Here is an 18221-nt window from a genome sequence, read left to right on the forward strand (position 1 = left end):
CTATTTTTCTTCGTTTCTCGTACTTGAATCTGCAACAGAGTTAATGCTCCTGGATGTTTGTTGATCTCCACTGATTTGACATATTTCCCACGGTGATGGAAATTTAATTACTTGATGTAAGGTCGACGGAACTGCATCCATCTCATGGATCCATGGTCTCCCGAGAATCATATTATAAGCCATTTCCATATCTACTACTTGAAATTTTGTATCTTTGACAACTCCTTCTGTGAATGTAGTCAGTATTACCTCTCCTTTTGTCACAACACTGGAATTGTCAAATCCAAACAAAGTATGCGCCTTTGGTATTAATTTATCCTCAGCTTGCATCTCGCATAATACTCTTAGCAAGATAATATTCACGGAACTACCTGGATCAATCAAAACTCGTTTCACATTAGTATCATGTACAAGTAGAGATATTACTAATGCATCGTTATGTGGAGATAATACGCCATCCACGTCTGCATCATCGAATGTAATACTTTCTTCCTCTAAAACATGTCGCACCTGCTTCCCGTGGGTAATTGTGATTTTGGAAACTTTATTGGCTGCTGTGTACATCACACCATTGATGTCTTCACCTCCGCTGATGACATTAACAGTCCTTTTGGGAGAAGGTGGTTTTGGGGGGCTACTGCCTATTCTTCATGTATGCTTGCTTACCTTTCTCACTGAACAACTCGGTGAGATACCCTTGCTTTAATAGATGATCAACTTCACCTTGTAGCAACCTACAGTCTGCCGTTTTATGCCCGTAATCGTTGTGAAACTCGCACCAGTGATCAGGCTTGCGCTTGTTTGGATTCAATCTTATTTATTTTGGCAACCCTACCTTGTCACCCATGCTTCTTAAAACAACTACGAGCTTGAAAGTGCTTACATTAAAATTATAACCGCCAAACCTCGCCTTCAAGTTTCTATCATCATCCCGTGGCTCTCGCATGTTTCGGTCATTCCCAAATCTTGACGACGAGCCCGACTCTCTATTCCTCGACCTGTGATCGTTCCTTGGATTGTCCTGTTTTGACCGTGAATCTTTTCCTGCTAGGCCCATATATGGTTCGTACCTGTTTTTACCAGACCTTTTATCAGTTTCCGCCCGTCTCGAACTTACCTTTTCTTCTTTTTGAGATCGTGAGATAATATCCTCTTCTATCCTTAGCTTCGTGGTATCCTTGTTGTAAACGTCATTCCACGTTGTTGCTGGGAATTCACGAAGACTTTCTTTGAGTCGTCTTGTAGCTTCTGAGCTTTTTTCATTCAAATTACTAGTGAAGGCTATAGCTGCCTGTCAGGTACACGCGGCAACGTCATTCTTTCACGCTGGAACCTATTCACGAACTCTCTAAGCAACTCTGAGTCCCCTTGCTTGATTTTGAAAATATCTTCTATTCTTTTTTCGACTTTTTGAGCTCCCGAGTGTGCTTTGATAAATGAATCTGCAAGCTCAGCAAAAGAATTTATGGAATTTTCGGGTAAAAGAGAATACCATGTTAATTCTCCCTTAGTAAGTGTTTCTCCGAATTTTTTGACCAATACTGATTCAATTTCCTGTTTGGTCAAGTCGTTGCCTTTTACACCTGTTGTGAATGCAGTTACGTGATCTCATGGATCACTTGTTCCATCGTATTTTGGAATATCGGGCATTTTGAATTTCTTTTGAATTGGGAGAGGAGCAGCACTTGGCTTCTAAGGTTGTTGTGAATATTTATCCATATCTATCCCTTTGATCATGGGCGACACCCCAGGAATTTGCTCTATGCGGTCACTTTGCTCCTTGAGCTGTTTCTGCAATGTTAGTTCTAAATTTTGTAAATCAGAATTAACTAAGTTACCTGGTTCTCCTTCTCGTGATTCAGTGGGGGTTCCACCACTGCCTGAATTAGCAAACCCAGAACGAGGGTTCTCCAAAGTGTTGTTATTTGGAGTGGGTGTGGGTGGTGCAACAGGTAACTGGCTAACAAAAGCCTCAAGAGCTTTGTTGACCTGTTGCGCAATTAGCTTTTGCAAAGCTTCATCGATAGCTTCAACATTTTCAAATTGAGCATTTCCATTTGCATGAGATCCATCAAGAGTGCCTTCTCGAGACCGCCGTGGGGAGTTTTGTTGAGAAAGGTTCGGAGTATGCTCATCCTGAGGATTCTCCTAGAGTTGATGATTTCCTTGGTTTCCTTGGGTGTTGTCATTAATGTTTGACATGATTGACGTAACAAAAAGGTTAAGCTAAGAAAGAATAGATTATCAGATTCCCGGTAACGGATTCAATTTGTTTAACCAAAAAATGAAAATTTGGTCAAAGCTTTAATTTAGAAGAACTCTGGTTACTGATAATCAAAAAATGAATAAAAAGAAGTAATTTTGCTAACAATTAGATAAGCGAAAGAAAACAAAGTAAACCAGTGTATTCAGATAATAATTTCCTGTCCTTACAAATGATCCATTCTCTTCCTTTTATAGCTATCTTCAAGATATACGTTTTGCCTTTGTTATAATAAGGCCATTATAGACATTTAAAGGCATTAGGTGCTACGTTACATAATCATTGTAATTCAATACAGATTCTCTAACGTTTTTAGTATTTAATGCTTATTAAATACTGTATCTGTACTCTCTTGTGCTGTCAGATTTATTCTCCTTGATTTTAAATAGGTACGAGCGTTGAATCTTTTGAATAACCGCTCGTGCCTCTTCTTGTGCCTCTGCTCGTATCTGTTGCAACTCGTGCCTCTTCGCTAATCATCATCCTTTGACCAACCTCCATGTCATGACATGTCATCTTTCAATCACTTCAATATGTAAACTCAATTTTTTCCAATACAGAGGGGAATCGGGAACATAAAAAATAAGATAGGTAACCTACTGCAAGAGGTTAAACTACATAATATATTAGCTAAATTCATTGTGAATTTTGTGCTTATCTCTTGATTGGGTTCTTCTTGACGTGGAAGTAGTGGTTGATGTGTAGTAATAAATAGGAAGTTGTTATGAGAGTTGGTATTATATTAGCATGGTCATACGTTTATATGCTTGTTCTCTGTGACGTCTATGTTCACACTTATTACTGCCAATTGAGATAATTTCCTTCATATATCCTTCTCTTCTTAATATTACCAAGAAATGAGAAGGTTTGAAGGCTAAGTGTGAATGTTCTGATGGTGGACCAGGATTTATATACTTGTGAAATATTTATCAGATTTCCAAATAGAGAAGAAATGTTGAGCTTGCTGACTTTGTATGAACTGCGAATTTTATTGACTGGAAACTTGTTCCACAATAAGAAGGTTAATCGGAAACTTGTTGAATATTTGTTGAATTATATAAGTTTCCAATAAATTATTGTTGGATAAATTGTAGTGGTGGACTTTAGCCCGAGTGCTCAGAGTCGTATTTAATTAATTAAAAATTTCTAAACGTCAGCTAATATTGTTAGAATTCGTTTACTTTTTAGCCTGTGATGCATTCATAGTCTATTATTGCCAAGTCTAAATTAAACATGTTCATATACTCCCTCTGTTCCAATTTATGTGAACCTATTTCCTTTTTGGTCCGTTCCAAAAAGAATGAACATTTTTTAAATTTGGTAACAATTTAGCTTAAAGTTACAACTCTACCCTTAATGAGAAGCTTTTATAACCACACAAATACTCTGGCCCCATTTGGACTTATTTAGGACCACAAATTCCAAAAGTCTTCATTTTTTTCTTAAATTCTGTGCCCAGTCAAACAAGTTCACGTAAATTGGAACGCAAAGAGTATCAAATATCATGAATTTTGAAGAGGCAAATGGAATTTTTTCACTGACAGTTTAACACCAATTTGAAAGTTGAGAGTCTGCCAATCAATACTTCACATATCAGGAAATGAATTTTAATTTCACAGTCAATTTATTAATTTAATGAAGTAGAACTCTTTTTATTTTTGAACTTTTGTGGCGCAAGAGAATTAAATCTTAAGCCACACGAAACTACCTTTACCAATTCTCAATTTCACATTCTTCTCAAGGTCAGGCTTCATATTATATGTCAAGAAACACCCACCATCAGAAACAAAAGCCTATCAAAGCACCTAAGAGATAACAATAAAAAGAACAAAAAGATCTTGAAAATGAAAGTGAATAAAGAAATTTAACGTACTTTCTATTCAACTAAGGAAATTCATCCAAATGGAGCATGCAGGACATCAATAAAAAAAGCAAGGCTGCTTCTAGCTACAATCAGTAGACGTGCACATCTATACTATATTAAAAGAACGAAAATTCTTAGTGAAATGTCGTTCCTTTTTTTACTATTTAAAAACTAATTTCACACTAAATAAAATAGTCATTTAATTATTTTCTCTAATATTTAAGCCTATAAATTAAATCATTTCCTTATTGAAATTAGGTATGAACTCCTAATATTTAGGACTTTAAATCGAGTAATATCTATTCGTATAAATGTTTTGCTTAAATTAAAAAGTACCCTTCCGGTTGTATACCTTTAAAAGTCCTAATCAACATAGGAATCAATTATAGACACGTGTAAACTAAGATAGTGTCATTGGTGGAGATCATTAGCGAAAAGATCATATTTCTTTTCCATTTTGACATGTATTCATTGGGAATTCTTATTTTATTATTTTAGATTGTTTTGTATGATAATTAGGGATTGCCATTTTGTTTCGTTTGTTTAGAAGATTTTTTTAATTTTTATTTTAAGAGAAATATACTTGTGGACTAAGTGGTACCTATTAAAAATATATTTCACAGTGACAAACTTATTTATTTATTTTTCATAATATATAAGACTTTAAAATCAGTTAAAATTTTACTTTTAAAGTTATATCTTATTTGAAATAATTATGTAAGAATATTTTACATGTAGTGACAAATTAAAAATTATAAATATATTTAACCATTACTATTTATTATAGTAAGATAAACAAGTTGTATCTAAAAATATTTTAATTACCTAACGAATTTCAAAATTAAGAAGAGAAAGAGATATTTATATAAATTTTGTAATGACTAACAGGATACGTGTGAAACACTAATCTATATCTATTTTATATCAAACAAAATGAGAACAAGAATAAATTTAAGTTGAATATACAGATTGAGAACTTCTATTGGAGTAGCTTATTTTTTTATTGAGTAATAAATATATGATTAATATTTATCATTTTCATGAATACAGTCAGACCTTTCTATAACAACATCCTTATATAACATAACTTCTCTATAAAAGCCAAATTTTTCTGGAACCAAATCTCATATTCTATTATAATATATGTTTTCTATAGCAGTAATTCGCTATAACAACCAAAAATATCCAGAATAAACGATGCTATTATAGAGAGGTTTAATTGTATATACTTTATTTTATAACTCAAACATAATATTTAATATAACATATACGCTTTTTAAAAAGTCTTTTACTCATTGAGATAGTGTACGCGCGCAACGCGCGTAACATAAGACTAGTCAATAATAATAATAATAAAAAGACTCCTTCTAGCTACAATAGTAGACGGGTTAGTTTCACAAATGGTTAGTGATCGCCAAATTGAATAAATTATATATATATATATATATTATTTATTATAAGAGCATGAATATCAAAACACTAAATGTTAGATGACAAAAATATTCTTAAAAATTAAAATATTGGACTATTATGCCCTTTAAACTAAATATAATTTTTTGAGAATACAATTTCATATTGGATAAAATAGTAATTACACTTGACCTAATATTAATTTTTGTAATTCTTAGCACAATTAGTTTCCTACTTTTTAGAATTATGTCCAACATAAATCCTTTAAGAAGTAAAACTTTGAAAGACTACAACTTGAAGTTGGAGAACGATTAAAATTATAGGAAAAGACTAATTCTACTTATGTTGGCTTAAAGACTAATTTTAATTATTTATTATATTCCTATAACCAATATGGTGATGGCTACTGGAGGAGGATCGATGTTTTTTTTTATTTTGTAAATATTATTTTCATAAAGAGATATATTTTGTGGTTGATAAAATTATAATATAAATCAATAAATAATAGATTGTTTAAAATTCGTATTGGAATGCACCCTTCTCTTTATTAAACAAGAGTCCAATTTTAACTTTTTAGCTATTTGAATTGTTATGTGATACGGGTTTGAAGTTTCAAATCTGTAGTAATTCTAAATGGATAAGAACACTTTAAATGATTCTTTCCTTAAGTTATATACAAACGTTTTCATTGGTGTATTACATTGTTACAAAGTTAAAGGCTCAGAGCATGTTAATTTTTTTTTATATTGCAATATTCATCTTTTTGGAAGTTTTGGCTACGTTTTTTTTCCCTCTTTTTTTGTTACGCTAATCTGATTGAGTAGAGGCTTTAACTTTGTGTTGCAGATAATCAAATTAAAAAATTTGCTATCTTTGCTTGAAGAACAATGACCACACTTTCAATTCTCTCTAATGCCAAGTCAATAGTGAAAAATATCGATGATATTCTTTTAAGGGAAAGGCTGCTAAGTTTATAGTTATTTTAGTAAAATAAATAGAATAAAACTCTAATTAGATTCTACATTTGCATTTAGTGTTTTTCAATTATAATTGCGTGATTTATGACAAACACTCGACAGACTTAAATCTATTTTAAATGTGCTTTTTTTAATGATCTAAGTAACTATTCGGCAATCTGATGGTTTATTTGATGTTGAGGAGTAATAGTTATGTCTTGAAGCTGAGATAATTTTTCAAATTGATTTAGTTAAGTTTAAGAAAAAATGACTATGGTTCAAGTCAGATATTTGGTTTCTTAAATTTTAATGAATAGACGTGCTTTCTTTTCTTTTATGTTTAGTTTATGATACTAGAAAAAACTAATAATATACCAATACTCAATAATCTTTTGGATACGATCAAGTTGTAGAAGGTTGGATAGTGCTCTGTACAAATATAAACAATACTACTGTAAGTTTAGCGCTTTGTATGCTAAATGCGTATAGTCCTTTGTTCGTTGTTCGTTGTTCGTTGTACTTAAAAAGTGCTAACATAGAAAAGATTAAAATAGGACATATGAAACTTGATTGTCTGTCGGATAAACTTCAAGAAAGCAACAAGGAATACAACTATGCAAGATTGTGAGTCACTACTAGAATTCCGGAAAAAAGCGACCAAACTTTAGCAATCAAAATTGGTCTGTCAAGAAAAGCGATGAAAGTTGGCCGCTAAATTGGCGAAAATAATAAAATAATTATTTGATATAGATTAGCGACCAAGGTTGGTCGCTACTTCGTCATTACTTCGTCGCTAATTTCGTCAAAATATTGACCGGACTAGTCAGACTTGCTTGGTCAAAGGTATACTGAGATTAGCGACCAACGTTGGTCGCTACAGGAGGACCCACTTATAAAATTATAAAATTATTTAAAAAAATTATAAAATATAAATAAATATAATTTAAAATTAGCGACCAAAGTTGGTCGCTAATTAAGGGGTAAGCAGATAGCGACCAACTTTGGTCGCCAAAAATGGGACCCAGTTATAAAATTTTAATAATTATATTTTTATTTAAAAAAATTATAAAATATAAAAAAATATAATTCAAATTTAGCGACCAAAGTTGGTCGCTTAAAAAAATAGAGACCAACTTTGGTCGCTAATCTGGGATCCAGTTCTAATGTTTAACAATTATATTATTATTTTAAATATTATATAAAATATAAATAAATCTGATTTAAATTTAGCGACCAACTTTGGTCGCTAATTTAAATTTATGTATATTTAGCGACCAAAGTTGGTCTTTTTTCAGGTCAACAATAGTCAAAATTAAAAATCACTTTTGTATATATATATATATATATAAGCTATATTCGATATAATATTAGCTAATGCACTAAAACTTAGTGCATAGTATAGTATAGTATATATATACTAAGTGTATTATATAATACACTATACTATATATATAGTATAGTTTATTATAAATCAAGGTATATTCGATATATATAGTATAATATAATATATAATATATAAGCTCTCTCTCTCTCTTGCTATATATATATATATAAGAACATGAAGCACTCGGAACACTGGGACGGGTTCATTTAGGTATTGATACACTTGTAAATTGATTTATCGACTTATAACCCACTCATATGCATATATATAATAACAATGAATTAAAACGTCTCAACTTATATCAATTAATATATATATATATATATATATATATATATATATATATATATATAAGCTATATTCGATATAATATTAGCTAATGCACTAATACTTAGTGCATAGTATAGTATAGTATAGTATAGTATATATATACTAAGTGTATTATATATACTAAGTGTATTATATAATACACTATACTATATATATAGTATAGTTTATTATATATCAAGGTATATTCGATATATATAGTATAATATAGTATATAGTATATAAGCTATATATATATATATATATATATATATATATATATATATATATATATATATATATATATAAGCTATATTCGATATAATATTAGCTAATGCACTAATACTTAGTGCATAGTATAGTATAGTATAGTATAATACACTATACTATATATAGTATAGTGTATTATATATCAAGGTATATTCGATATATATAGTATAATATAGTATATAGTATATAAGCTATATATATATATATAAGAACATGAAGCGCTCGGAACACAATGACCGGTTCTTTTAGGTATTGATACACTTGTAAATTGATTCATCGACTTATAACCTACTCATATGCATATATATATATATATATATATATACATAATTTTAAATTGAATTAAAAGTAATTTATTTTTTTTAGAAATAACGACCAACTTTGGTCGCTATTTTGGTCAAACAGTCAAAAAATAGCGACCAACTTTGGTCGCTATTTTGGTCAAAAAGTCAAAACTTATTTAGCTACCAAATTAGCGACCAAAGTTGGTCGCTATTTTAATTCCAGTGTCAAAACCGGGTTTCCCCTCCCATTCTTGCAAAAAATTTCCCCAAAATCTCTCTTTTCTCTCTCACACTCAAACCCCCCCCCCTCCGACTCACAGCAGCAGCGACGCCACCGATGACCACCGACGGTAGTAGCTCCATCGCCGGCGACCTCCATTCCCAAGGTAGGTTTCTCTCTCCTTTCTTTGTTTTTTTCGAATATCTCCATGTTAGGGTTCAAAGTTATATATTATTTGTTCAACCATGTTAGAGTTCAAAGTTAATTTCTCCATGTTAGGGTTCAAAGTTAATTTCTCCATGTTAGGGTTCAAAGTTAGCTCAACCATGTTAGAGTTCAAAGTTATATATTATTTGCAATTTTTAGGGTTCTTATTAATACATTTAGTCCAAAATATTTAGTTGTACCTACTAATTTGGGAAAGAAATTGTTTGAAGAGAAGAAACCTTAAGAGTTGCACCTTTAGGATTATGTATTGGAATTTTAGTTTATAAATTGAAATTTTAGGATATGACTTGAACTTTTGTGGATATGAGTTGAACCTTTAGGATATGAATTGAAATTTTGGTTTATGTATTGGAATTTTAGTTTATAAATTGAAATTTTAGGATATGACTTGAACTTTTGTGGATATGAGTTGAACCTTTAGGATATGAATTGAAATTTTGGTTTATGTATTGGAATTTTAGTTTATAAATTGAAATTTTAGGATTTGACTTGAACTTTTGTGGATATGAGTTGAACCTTTAGGATATGAATTGAAATTTTGGTTTATGTATTGGAATTTTAGTTTATAAATTGAAATTTTAGGATTTGACTTGAACTTTTGTGGATATGAGTTGAACCTTTAGGATATGAATTGAAATTTTAGTTTATGTATTGGAATTTTAGTTTATAAATTGAAATTTTAGGATTTGACTTGAACTTTTGTGGATATGAGTTGAACCTTTAGCATATGAACTGAAATTTTGGTTTATGTATTGGAATTTTAGTTTATAAATTGAAATTTTAGGATACAACCTTTAGGATATGAATTGAAATTTTGGTTTATGTATTGGAATTTTAGTTTATAAATTAAAATTTTAGGATATGACTTAAACTTTTGTGGATATGAGTTGAACCTTTAGGATATGAATTGAAATTTTGGTTTATGTATTGGAATTTTAGTTTATAAATTAAAATTTTAGGATATGACTTGAACTTTTGTGGATATGAGTTGAACCTTTAGGATATGAATTGAAATTTTGGTTTATGTATTGGAATTTTAGTTTATAAATTGAAATTTTAGGATATGACTTGAACTTTTGTGGATATGAGTTGAACCTTTAGGATATGAATTGAAATTTTGGTTTGTGTATTGGAATTTTAGTTTATAAATTGAAATTTTAGGATATGACTTGAACTTTTGTGGATATGAGTTGAACCTTTAGGATATGAATTGAACCTTTAGGATATGAATTGAAATTTTGGTTTATGTATTGGAATTTTAGATTGCGGGAGGATTTTGTAGAAGGAGTTGATGACTTTATTAGAAATGCAATGGAACTTCCACCAAGAATAACTAAGACACGGTACCCGGTAGAGTGTGCCTTTAATTGTTCTTCTCATTAGCGACAATGATGATGAGAAGGCAATGACATGTGTATCAACTAGTGATGGCGTAGGTAGGAATTTAACATTTCCTAAGTAGATAAAAGAGGTTATAGAGGAATTCTCTACTTCATTTTCCAAGAGGAAAAGAAGTTTAATTGAGAGTGACAAGGTTGATGGTGATGGAATGTTTTACCGTTTGTTGTGGCAGTTCCCATAAAACGGGGATCATAAGACTCTATGATGACAAAGACGAAAGGGAGTTTTATTCTCAACTTTCTTCCAAGTCTGATCCGTAAAAGCTTAATGGAATTGGTGATATTTATTCGGATTCAGACAATGATTTAAGTGACAAAAGTATGGAAATGCTAATAAAAAGAATTAAAGGTAAAATATTTTTCTTGGAAGAGTAGGATGCTTCACGTTCATGCAGAGTTCAGCATCCTCCTCTACCAAGAAAAATGTTTTACCTTTAATTCTTTTTATTAGCATTTCCATACTTTTGTCAGTCAAATCATTGTCTGAATCCGAAGAAATATCACCAATCCCATTAAGCTTGTACGGATCAGACTTGGAAGAAAGTTGAGAATAAAATTTCCTTTCGTCTTTGTCATCATAGAGTCTTATGATCCCCGTTTTATGGGAACTGCCACGACCAACGAAAAACATTCCATCACCTTCAACCTTGTCACTCTCAATTAAACTTCTTTTCCTCTTGGAAAAGTGAAGTAGAGAATTCCTCTATAACCTCTTTTATCTACTTAGGAAATGTTAAATCCTACCTATACCATCACTATTTTGAAACACATGTCGTTGCCTTCTCATTATCATTGTAGCTATAGAGATCAACAATTGATCAAAGACACACCCTGTCAGGTACTGTATCCAAGTTATTCTCTGTATCCAAGTTCATCCCGAGTAATAGTACCACGAGGATAATCACCAAAGCCACCAGACAGCTTTATGATGCCAATGAAGCAAGATGAGCTATTCAATGAAACTCGTATTGTAAAGAAGAAGAAAGAGACTGATCCAGAAAGGTGGGTCGAGGGTCGAGCCTCGACTATACATGTAAGTTTTTTACTTTTCATTAAGTATTTTGATTTACTTTTATATAAATTTTGAAATACTAATTCAATATAATTTTTCTTATAGGTTCGCTTCACAGCTGATGTGGGGGAATTCATACGCAGTCAGCCACCTAATGAGTCGGGCAAGGCAATCCAACTTTCGGATGAGGATGCTGAAAGAACACTCCTTGAGTACTTTATATACTTTGAACTAGACAATAGAACCAGTTTTCGAATGCGATTGTGATAAGCGTTAACTTAGTTTTGTTAGCTTAATGTGTTAGTTCTATTGAACTTTATACTTTGTTGCTTTTAATTGTTGTTGTTGTTGGCATAAAATGCCTGTTTAGGATTTTTGGTAAGCTGGCAGGTGGTGTAGTTGCCAAAACAGGCAGTTTCTGCCAAAAATATACCAAGAAAAGCGACCAACTTTGGTCTCTAGTTGGCCGCTTTTCACTTAAAAATAATTTTCTGGGCAATAGCGACCAACCTTGGTCTCTACTTAACCCAGATTTCTAAAAAAGCGACCAACTTTGGTCGCAATTCCATTTAAAAAAACAATTTCTGGAAATATTGCGACCAAAGTTGGTCGCTTATAATTTTAAAAAAATTAATACTTGCTGTTGGCGACCAATTTTGGTCGCTTATTTTAAAAAATATTTATAAAAATTAATAATAAAGCGACCAACTTTGGTCTCTATTTTCCAGATTTTTAAAATATAATATTTGTTTCAGACCAAAGTTGGTCGTTTTTTATGATTAATAATAAATAAAAAAAATGTAATTTACATTTGGAGACCAACGTTGGTCACCAAATTTATATTATTAAAATAATATAGCGACCAACGTTGGTCGCTACTTTCTTTACAGGAATATTTGGTCCTTTTACTTTAGAGACCAAAGTTGGTCGCTAATTAGCAACCAACTTTGGTCCCTAAGGTAAAGGGACCAGCTTAATATCGACCAGCCCATTTTGGTCGCTATTTGGTCGCTTTTTGGCCAATAAGCTACCAACTTTGGTCGCTTTTTGGCCAATAAGCTACCAACTTTGGTCGCTTTTTATGATCATTTTTTTTTTGGATTTCTAGTAGTGAGTGAGAACCATGTTTGTTGTGTATTTTGCATCGAAAATGGACTCCTAGCTTTATATTTTTCCTTTTTCCTTTTTGTATTCAAATGAGAAAACAAAGAAAAGAAAAAGAGATAGAGGTTTCATGCTCTAAATTACCGAATAATACATATTGGTTATAAAGCAAACACGTAAATCTGGTATCATATTGAAGTTTCTACATCATTATTACAGGGAGAAACCTATCTATCCTACTATAGATATAGTCGAATGTCACGAACCGGAATTCCCACCTTCGGGACTGTGATGATGCCTAACAATTCACTTGCTAGGCAAGCTAAAGTTAGTTATAATTACTAACCATTTTTAACAAATTTCAAATACGATGACAATATAGAAACTGAATAGTTTGAAACAAGGTAAATAAATTAATAAGTGACAAAATCCAAATACAAATCCCGAAACTGGTGTCGTGAATAGATGAGCGTCTAAGATACTACAGATAATGATCTGAAATAAACATAACTGTCTGAATCAAATAAACAGCTAAAAGAAGCAAAAGGGGACTTCAGAGCTACCGACGCCGTGCAGCTATACCTCAAGTCTCCTCTAAATAGCTGGATCTGAGCAAGTATACGGAATGCTGCTGGGACTAACTCCGGTATCTGCACAAGAAGTGCAGAGTGTAGTATGAGTACAACGGACCCCATATACTCTGTAAGTGTCGAGTCTAACCATATACTCTGTAAGTGTCAAGTCTAACCTCAATGAATTAGTGACGAGGCTAAGGCGAGTCACTTACATTAACCTATACGAAATAGAAATAATAATAACAGAAAAGACATGAATAGAAGTAAAGCAAGTAATTCATATCAACAAACTCAAAATCAACTAACAGAGAGTCCCGAATGACAAGTCATATAACTCATCTTAACAACCAAGGCCAATCCAATAGTCACAACTAAATATAACTTTCATCAATATGTTGTGGCGTACAATCCGATCCCACAATATCTGCTTCAAATAATCCGTTACGGCGCGCAACCCGATCCCACCATATAATCATCTGTCAATATATAATCCGTCCTTATTCCGTCATTTCAATTCATTACCTTTCAATTTTAGTTGCATCGTGCAACCCACTCCCCAAACAATTTCAATTAACAATAGCAACTCAATAACCAAGATTTACAAGAAATCATACATCAACAGAACAAATGTACGAGCAATGGGAAATAACATGGTAACCAAAGAGACTCAAACTACTCAGATATCTCAACTTTACCAACTTAGCGATATCTACCATTTAACAATTCATACAAGTGAAACTACATTAATGAAGGCAATAATTAATACGAAACTATAAAGCAAACAAGGTATAAGACAATTTAGACATGTAAATGAAGCAAATAGAGACAAGTAGTAAATAAACATGAAATTATGGAGGGGATGGACAATTTAATACAATAAATGCTAAATGGCAAGTAGCAATTATGGCATGGAAATCAAATAAGCATGTAGCAATTAAGGCATGAAACAAAATATACTACGAAACAATGAAAATAGGGAAGCAAGTAATGTAATGGCGCATATACACTTGTCACCTCACATATACGTCGTTTCACATATAATTCACATAACATGTAGTCCAAGGGTTTCTAATTTCCTCAAATCAAGGTTAGACCCAGCACTTACCTCTCTTCGCAATCAACTCAAAGTTCAACCATGGCCTTGCCTTTCGAACAAGCCTCCAAACCAACCAAATCTAGCAAATTATTGACCAAATGATTCAAAATAAGCTTTAGAACCCACAAATGAAAGAGGTTCATTTTAGATCATTTTTGACATAGTCAGTAAAATTCAGCCCCGAGCCCGCTTGGTTAAAACCAGAGATTCAGACCAAAACTCAATTAGCCATTCACCATTGATCCCGATTATGTAATTTAATTCGAAATCCGACCTCAATTCGAGATCTAAATCCCAAATTTACAAAAATCCATAATTCTACCCAAATCACTAATTTTTTCCATGAAAATCCTAGATTTGATATTGAAATCCTATGAAATGTAATGGATAATTAAAAAGAAGTAGATTCAAGTCACTTACCAATGTATTTAGGAAGAAAATTTCTTGAAACAATTGCCTCTAGGGTGTTTAGGGTTGAGAGTTTGTGAGAAATAAGCAAAATCCTATATCCCCCCTCTTTTACTCAACTGCAGTTATCGTAATTGTGACACATATTCGCAATTCCAATGATTACAAAACCGATCAACTCTTTGCAAAAGCGAAAAAGTCATTGAGCCTGCTTTCGTCGCTAAATCAACGAATTTATTGCAAATGCAAACAATCGACTCACAAATGCGAGTCTGCCCCAGTTTTCCTTTAGTCGCAATTGCGACACAAAAGTTTGCAAATACGAACTTTCCCACCATCGCATATGCAGACTTAACTTTGCAAAAGCAAAGCTGAACCAGCCCCCATCAACTTCACATATGCAAGCCTGGCCTCGCACTTGCGAACAGGTCCTTGCAAATGCGAGATCTACAGACCTAATGCACCAACATTTTCATGACCCGAATTTCACACCCTCGAGAGTCGTGATGGCGCCTACTGGTGAAAGCTAGACAAGCCAAATTATCCTAATTACTTAACCTTTCCCAGTTTTAAACCATTATCAGTGATGAGTACATATCATGCAAATAGCGAAAAATAATTAAGCGGAAGACAAAATCTGACAATTTATCTTAATACAAAATTGCGGAAGTCTAAATGCAACTCTACCCAGGATTTGGTGTCACAGTTTCACAGACGGTCTAAGAATACTACATACAAAGTCTGAAAGATAAAATATATACTATTTCTGAAATGAGTAAAGGAAACAAGATAAAGGAAAAGATAGGAGGTGATGCCAAGGCCCGCGGACGTCTGCAGGACTACCTCGTATCGCCTGTGTGGGCTGAAGACAACACCCTCACTATAGTCCAAGCACTCCGGTATCAGTATCTGCACACAGTGCAGAGTGTAGTATCAGCACAACCGACCCTATGTGCTGGTAAGTGCCTAGCCTAACCTCGGCGAAGTAGTGACGAGGCTAGGACCAGACTACCAAATAAACCTGTGGGTTATGGCGTATGAAAATAATATGAAGTAGATAACAATGATGGCAACAATGATCAACCAGTAATATAGATAGCAGACAACAAGAACACTGTAAATATTTCTCAATAAATAAAAGATACAAGTGCAATCAATTAATCAAGTCCTTCAAATATAAATCTCTAAGATAATATGCTTTTCAATGTATATATTTCCTTTAAATAAATATCTTTCAAATAAGCATCTTTCGAATATAATTCTTTCGAGTAAAGGTCACCTTGTGACGCCTCATTTCATAATCATAAATAATATAGGTCTCCGCTAACTTTCATATTTTCACGACACCTCGTGCCCGAATTTATATCACAATCATACGAACAACTCACGTGCCATTAAATAAAAATATAATATTTTCCCGGCACCACGTGCCCACATATTTCTGCCTCACATTGAACAACAATATCCTCATGTTACTCAGTTCATAGGTTCCATAACCCAATACAATTAAGAATGTTCAAAGAGCCTCATTCACTTAACATAAGTAGAGTACAGCTTCCAACCCAATTAGGAAACCAACAAGAAAAGATGAAGTTTTATTTAGAAATCATTTGATAAAGAAAATACCTTTTTCAATTAAAGTACAATATCGAATGAATCATTCCCTTTAATACGAGAAATCAATAAATCAAAACATAGTAGAAATTCCTTTTTAAGTAAAGTACAACCTCAAACGGTTTAAGGAAAATTTAATTGAGAAATTAATTGAGTTAAAAATGTAACAAATTCTGAAATTTGAAGTATTGAACATATAAAAAAAATAAGGCGAGGTATTGTAAACACTATGGATTCCAACACAAAGGATCACAACAGTAAATGGATCTAAATAGTTAATACACTTGAATTGTTAATAACAAGTAAACACAACAAATAGAAAGTGCACGGCATCACCCTTCGTGCGTTAACACTCTCTCACCAAAACAATACACGGTATCACCCTTCGTGCTTTACACTGTTCCTTACCCAAGCAACAATCACAAGAAATAAGGGTAAGGGAATCTATAACATCGAAATAAAATCAAGTAACAACAGAAAATCAGTAACAAACGTAAAGGACAACATAACTCAATTAGGATTAGGAAAAATCAAGGGCAAGTGCACGACATCACCCTTCGTGCTTTTACCCTCGTCCTCACCATAAGAATCAATATAAACTGTACGACATCACCCTTCATGCTTTTACTCTCATCCTCACCATCAAATCAATATAATCGGCACAGAATTGTATATCGTACTGCACGACATCACCCTTCGTGCTTTACACTCTTCCTCACAAAATCATACACGGCATCACCCTTCGTGCTTTAACACTCTTCCTCACCAAATCATACACGGCATCAACCTTCGTGCTTTAACACTCTTCCTCACCCAAACAACAATCACAAGGAATAAGGGCAAGGAAATAAACGAAATCACAATAAAATCCCGGCAAGGGAACAATAGTATCACAATCAAATCTCGGCAAGGGAAACAACATCAAAACAATAACATCCCGGCAAGGGAGACAATATCATGATTCTCTCTCTCTCTCCTTTCTTCTTTCATGTTTACTTAACAACTTAATTCATAACTTGAGCCAATGCTCTACAATGTTCAACAATTCAATCCTTAACTTGAGCCAATGCTCTACAATGTTCAACAATTCAATTCTCAACTTGAGCCAATGCTCTACAATGTTTAATTAACAATAATACTTCCACAAGTCATATTCCTCAGTAGAAATTATTATATAAAGCATATACAATACGAAACGGAGTCACATTAATGAAAGTATAAGACTCACGGGCATACTTGACACCAACGTATAGATACTCGTCATCATGCCTATACGTCGTACTCAACAAATAACACATAACAAATAGGACACAACTTCTAATCCCTCAAGCTAAGGTTATACTAAACACTTACCTCGCTTTGCAACCAATTCAAAATTCCAACAAGCCTTTGCCTCGCGAATTCGTGCCCGAAATTCTCAATTCTAGTAATAAACAATTCGATTCAGTCAATAAAAATTATAGGAATTAATTCCATATGAAATTTTACATTTTCTATTAAAAATCCGAAATTGCACTAAAAATTCGCCCGTGGGACCCACGTCTCGGAATTCGACGAAAGTTGCGAAATATGAAACCCCATCCAACCCCGAGTCTAACCATACCAAAATTACTAAATTTCGATAATATTTCGACCCTCAAATCCTCAAATCTATCCAAGAGGGTTTTCAAACTCTTCCAACTAAATTCACAGATTTAATGCCAAAACTAGTAATAGATTCGAGTAATCTGACCAAAATTAAGTTAAGAACACTTACCCCATTGTTTTCTCTGAAAATCGCCTCTCCACGAGCTCCAATTTGATAAAAATGGAAAATGGGACAAGTCC

At 32.8% G+C, this 18221-nt stretch overlaps 1 protein-coding gene across 1 annotated transcript; it reads right to left on the bottom strand.

Annotated features, from left to right (window-relative positions):
- Positions 1-9100, bottom strand: LOC138883454 (uncharacterized). The gene is made up of 4 exons (XM_070164143.1): positions 9056-9100; positions 3972-4056; positions 1839-2027; positions 1-641 (listed from the first exon to the last, which is right to left on the bottom strand). Exons 1-4 carry the CDS (start codon positions 9098-9100, stop codon positions 1-3), a joined length of 960 nt encoding a protein of 319 aa, XP_070020244.1.
- Positions 9101-18221: the final 9121 nt, after the last annotated feature.

The sequence above is a fragment of the Nicotiana sylvestris genome, chromosome 12, assembly GCF_000393655.2.
Source record: "Nicotiana sylvestris chromosome 12, ASM39365v2, whole genome shotgun sequence".
NCBI classification, from domain to species: domain Eukaryota; kingdom Viridiplantae; phylum Streptophyta; class Magnoliopsida; order Solanales; family Solanaceae; genus Nicotiana; species Nicotiana sylvestris.